General features: G+C 32.3%; 1 protein-coding gene across 3 annotated transcripts; it reads left to right on the forward strand.

Moving 5' to 3' along the window:
- The first annotated feature begins 2,068 nt into the window (after window positions 1-2,068).
- LOC101208790 (pentatricopeptide repeat-containing protein At3g22470, mitochondrial) lies at window positions 2,069-4,567 on the forward strand. 3 transcript variants are annotated; one of them, XM_031889093.1, is made up of 2 exons: window positions 2,069-2,397; window positions 2,614-4,567. In XM_031889093.1, exons 1-2 carry the CDS (start codon window positions 2,181-2,183, stop codon window positions 3,936-3,938), a joined length of 1,542 nt encoding a protein of 513 aa, XP_031744953.1. In that variant the 5' UTR covers window positions 2,069-2,180; the 3' UTR covers window positions 3,939-4,567. The 3 variants fall into 3 exon arrangements, with proteins under 3 accessions (XP_031744953.1, XP_031744955.1, XP_031744954.1); XM_031889095.1 differs by having other exon boundaries at window positions 2,070-2,397; window positions 2,914-4,567; XM_031889094.1 differs by having other exon boundaries at window positions 2,098-2,397; window positions 2,609-4,567.
- The last annotated feature ends 514 nt before the right edge of the window (window positions 4,568-5,081 follow it).

Below are 5,081 nucleotides of genomic sequence, written 5' to 3' on the forward strand. Positions count from 1 at the left end.
TTCCTACTACATCAAAGATTGTTCTAACAGAGTATGAACGCTAAAATGCTTTGAGTTAGATGCTAGCATTGCCTTTCTCGTCGGGAGCGCAGTGACCACCTTTGAAGAAGACGAAATTCATCTTCGTGGTATGCTCGCTTTACCATGATAGAGAATGTAATATTAGTGGTTGCATAGATTTGTATACGAAACATTGACATGGCGGTTATGTAAGGTGTGTGGTGGAAGTTACGTGGATGGAAGTTGCACCATAAATATTAGTAAGGTTTATTAACATCTGACCAAAAAGGAAATTATTGGAAGATGATATTCCAAGTGGTCTACTCTTATGTCATAGTATTTTATAGTTCTTTTAAGTTGAGAATTATGATTGTTAGTGAACACACTAGATGATCTAGAGATGTGGATTTTTCTAACATCTTGGGAAGGTGGTATTGGTTGGGTTGGCAAAATGTGAATAAATTTCCACATCGATAACTTTTATGAAGGGATTACTCCTATGCAATAAAACGTATGTGTATAGACTCTAATTAAATTATTTTGTTGGCGTTCTCTAGCTTGAGTGTGGTAAAAAGGGCGTGAGTAGTTGAAGCTTCAAAGAGATTGTTCAATTTTAGTCTTTGTACTTTCCAAGGTTCAATTTTAGTTTGTAAACTTTTAAAAAATTTAAAATATATTCGTATACTGTATTTTAGACTTGATATGATTATTTAATCAATTTCAATAGATTATTTTATAGTTATTATGAATATTTAATCAATTATAATAAAATTTAATCTTGATACATTAAATTTACTAAAATACAAGGATTAAAATTAAACAACGAAAAGTGCAATAATTAAATGAACATTTTTAAAAATAGCAAAATATTGAAACTATTCATCCGGTTTAACAAAATTCATCAAACTCATTTAAATTTATATATATATATATATATATATATATATTATAAATAGGTTTTTTTTCTCTGCCATCCATAACAATTTCTCATAACTAAAATTAAACAAAAGGATAAAATTTGAGTAAAAGAAAATGATAGTTACAAACATAGTAATTAGATTCAAATATGTACACACCAATGTTTTTAAAAAATTGCAATTATAACAAAATCTTTAAATATCATAAAAGTTTATAAGCAATAGACCAATATTTGCAACATAGTTTATCAGTGATGAAAGTTTATCATGCTTAGATTTTGCTATATTTATATTTTTTTAAAAAAATACTTAATTATTTTTCTAAAATTGCTCTCCATTATAATCAGGGGTCTTTTAAAAAATAGAATAAAGTGACAAAATATTTATACCTAAACAATTTCGAAAATGAAAAAAGCCTACACACCCATAATAGAAAATTTCAAAAATGTTAATTGGTATCCATCGCTTAATATATTTGAAAAACGATAGTTTAAATTTGAATATTCTTTCATATATAATCGTTTAGATTTGAAACGATTTTTTTCAAGAATTTTTTGGTACGTGAATGTAAACAATTTTTTTTTTTTTTTGAAGATTTTTGTGTGTTTAGATTTGACATCCAAATCTCTAACAATTTTTTTTCTAAGATTAAATTTGTTTTGGTATACAGTCGTTTAGATTTAGACACAATCATATACATTTACCATTTAGATTTAGACACAATCATATACATTTACCAATCCAATATCCCTACAATCTTTTATACCATGGACTAAATACCTATTTGAAAAAGATATAAAAATAATTAGAGAACGAGGATGGATGAAAAGAAAATTTGTAGAAGAAAGAGTATGAAAATAAAAGAAAAATGGAAATATTAAAAAAAAACTGCGGGAGAAAAAGATGATAAGAAAAAAAACATATAAAAGAAAAGGATGGCAGAAGAAAAGAGAAAAAGAATGAGAAGGAGGGGGGCAAACATGAACTTTTTTTCTTATAGGAAATAATAAATTTTATAAACTTTTTGAATATGTGAAAATTAATATTATAATGACCGATTTTGATGTATTCTTTTGTAAACTAAAAAAAAGAAGTTTGGGCCTTATTTATTTTGGGCTAACATGTGTGAGAAGCAAGAACTTAAAATCTGCGGTGAAAATAAATTTAGGGTTTTAACTTAAGTCCGTCACGCAATTGGAGATGGCAGCTTCAGCGTTCAACCATTCCGATTAGGATTACTGTCCAAAATTTTCTCATCAACACATGACTTTCAAGGCCAACTCCGTTGCTTCCGCTTCTTCTATTGTTGCAATTTCTTCCAAAGCTAAGCTATTTTCCTCTCTATTTACTCACTCTCCAACTATTCCATCATCAAATCCCCAAATTTCCTCTGCAAATCATCCTAAATCCCTACATGCATTGTCGGAACGGATTTCGCTTCAACACGGCCTTCCAATGTTCATACACAATTGCAAGAAAGGTAACATTACTTCAACTCAAGCACTCCAATTCTTTGATCTAATGATGCGTTCAATTATTTCTTTCAATCTTTTACTTGGTGCACTTGCTAAGATTAAGCATTACTCTCAAGTGTTTTCTCTCTATAAAAAAATGCACCTTGCTGGACTTTCGCCTAATTTCTTCACACTGAATATATTGATTAATTGCCTTTGTAATGTGAATCGGGTTAGGGAAGGTCTTTCGGCCATGGCGGGTATTATGAGGAGAGGTTACATTCCTGATGTAGTGACATATACTTCCTTGATTAAGGGCCTGTGTATGGAGCATAGGATTAGTGAAGCCACAAGGCTATTTATCAGAATGCAAAAGTTAGGTTGTTGGCCTAATGTTGTTACGTATGGGACTTTAATAAAGGGCCTATGTCGAACAGGGAATATTAACCTTGCACTTAAGTTGCACCAAGAAATGCTCAATGGCACTAGTCCATATGCGATTAATTGTAAGCCTAATATTTTTTCATATAATATCATCATAGATGAACTTTGTAAGATTGGAAAGTGGAAAGAGGCTAAACGTTTGTTCAATGAGATGGTGGATCAAGGTGTTAGACCAGACGTGGTTACATTTAGTGCATTGATTGATACGCTTTGCAAGGAAGGAATGGTTATCGAAGCTAAGAAGTTTCTAGAGACGATGATGCTAAGGGGTATCGTTCCTGATTTGTTTACTTTTACTTCACTTATTGAGGGGTTTTGTTTGGTTGGTGATCTGGATAGTGCTAAGGAGTTGTTCCTTAGTATGCCAAGTAAGGGATATGAACCTGATGTGATTAGTTACACTGTGCTAATCTATGGGTATTGTAAAACCTTTAACGTGGAAGAAGCAATGAAGCTTTACAATGAAATGCTTCGTGTGGGAAAGTGGCCAGATATGAAAACTTTTTGTGTACTGTTAAAAGGGCTTTTTCTTGCGGGCAAGGTTGGTGATGCAAAGAAACTATTTGGTGTCGTTAAACCTCATGCTGTTCCCAAAAATTTATATATATGTAGTGTTTTCTTAGATGGGTTGTGTAAGAATGGCTGTTTATTTGAAGCAATGGAACTTTTCAATGAGCTCAAATCATACAACATGAAATTGGACATTGAAAGCTTCAACTGTCTAATTGACGGCCTATGCAAAGCAAGGAAACTTGAAACTGCTTGGGAGCTATTTGAAAAACTATCTCAGGAAGGGCTTCAACCAGATGTTGTGACATATTGCATTATGATCAATGGATTTTGTAAAAACGGACAAGTAGATAATGCAAATATTTTATTTCAAATGATGGAAGAAAATGGTTGTACTCCTAACTTACTTACTTATAGCGCCTTGTTGCATGGTTTCTACAAAAATAATAAATTAGAGGAGGTGGTTAAACTCCTCCATAAGATGATTCAAAAGGATGTGTCACTAGCTGCTAGCATTTACACTATAGTTGAAGACATGGTTTCCAAAGATGAAAAATGTCGAGAATGGCTAGACATACTTCAAAGGTTTCCTGTCCAAAAGCATCCATCTTGATAATAAGATACCTATTGATAGACTTATTAGAAGCTATTATGTCTTGGAAATTTCTAATCAGTTTTGAGAAGGAACAACACATCATTTCATTTCATGGAAGGAGAGAGAGAAAGAGACAGGACAGATAGGAGAAAGAGACAGATAGGCCGACAATGGAGAAATTATACCTGGGAGGATCGAAAAGAAGAAAATTGGAATCATAAGTTTTTTGCTAGCAGGGGGGAGCACAAATCTTCTGGTGGTTGAGCTAGAAAAGCCCAACCACCAGCGGGGCGGAGCACAGCAGTCGACAACATTGCTCATGGGCGTGAGACTGCAGGGAAGATGTGAGAAAAAATGTGGAAATGGACAAGTGCCTAATAGCAACAGCGGAGCTCATGGGCGTTAGACTGCAGGAAAGATGTGAGAAAATGTGGAAATGGACAAGTGCCTAATAGCAACAGCGGACAGAAAGGGAGTTTGAGCTTTGACGCCTCATCAAATGCATATCGATAGTCAAAAACCAACATTAAAGATTGGTTTTTTTGTTTACTCTTCCTGGCATTGTACACCAATAATATCTAGTTTCTTGATTGTCAAAGATCAAATTTATTGTTAACGTATGAAATGAAGTTTTTTTTTTTTTTTTTTTTTTTTTTTTTTTTTTTTTTTTTTTTTTTTTTTTTTTTATCTTAAGGACATCACTTCTCTTCTCCATTAATCTTTCTTCTTTCTGTTTAAGAATTTTTTAATGGTTGTCTTCTAGGCACGGTCGAGTGCATGAATGTTGAGAATCTGCAACAAAAGTTTAAAAAGATGATAAATTATGAGTTATGAATTAAAGTTATAAAATTGTTTAACACATTTAGGCAATCTACTTGATAAGATTGAATGATTAACTGTGGTACTTAATTAAACACACAAGAAATGTTAAGGTACTCTCATATTTAATTAATGTGGCAGCAAGTATTAGTAAATAATTAAAGTGTTCCAACACAACAAACGTAGATACCGATACCAGTAGACAGACATTAATGAGACAATAATAAAGTGGAAATTGTTTAAGGAGTAGATAGTTAGGATAATTCAACACAACAAACGTAGATACCGATACCAGTAGACAGACATTAATGAGACAATAATAAAGTGGAAATTGTTTAAGGA

The sequence above is a fragment of the Cucumis sativus genome, chromosome 7 (genome assembly GCF_000004075.3).
Source record: "Cucumis sativus cultivar 9930 chromosome 7, Cucumber_9930_V3, whole genome shotgun sequence".
Classification (NCBI taxonomy): Eukaryota; Viridiplantae; Streptophyta; class Magnoliopsida; order Cucurbitales; family Cucurbitaceae; genus Cucumis; species Cucumis sativus.

Coding starts and splice junctions, on each gene's coding strand:
- LOC101208790 (XM_031889093.1), top strand. CDS start 2,181: ATGACTTTCAAGGCCAACTCCGTTGCTTCCGCTTCTTCTATTGTTGCA. Junction 2,398..2,613: donor CATACACAATTGCAAGAAAG/GTAACATTACTT, acceptor GGGTTAGGGAAG/GTCTTTCGGCCATGGCGGGT.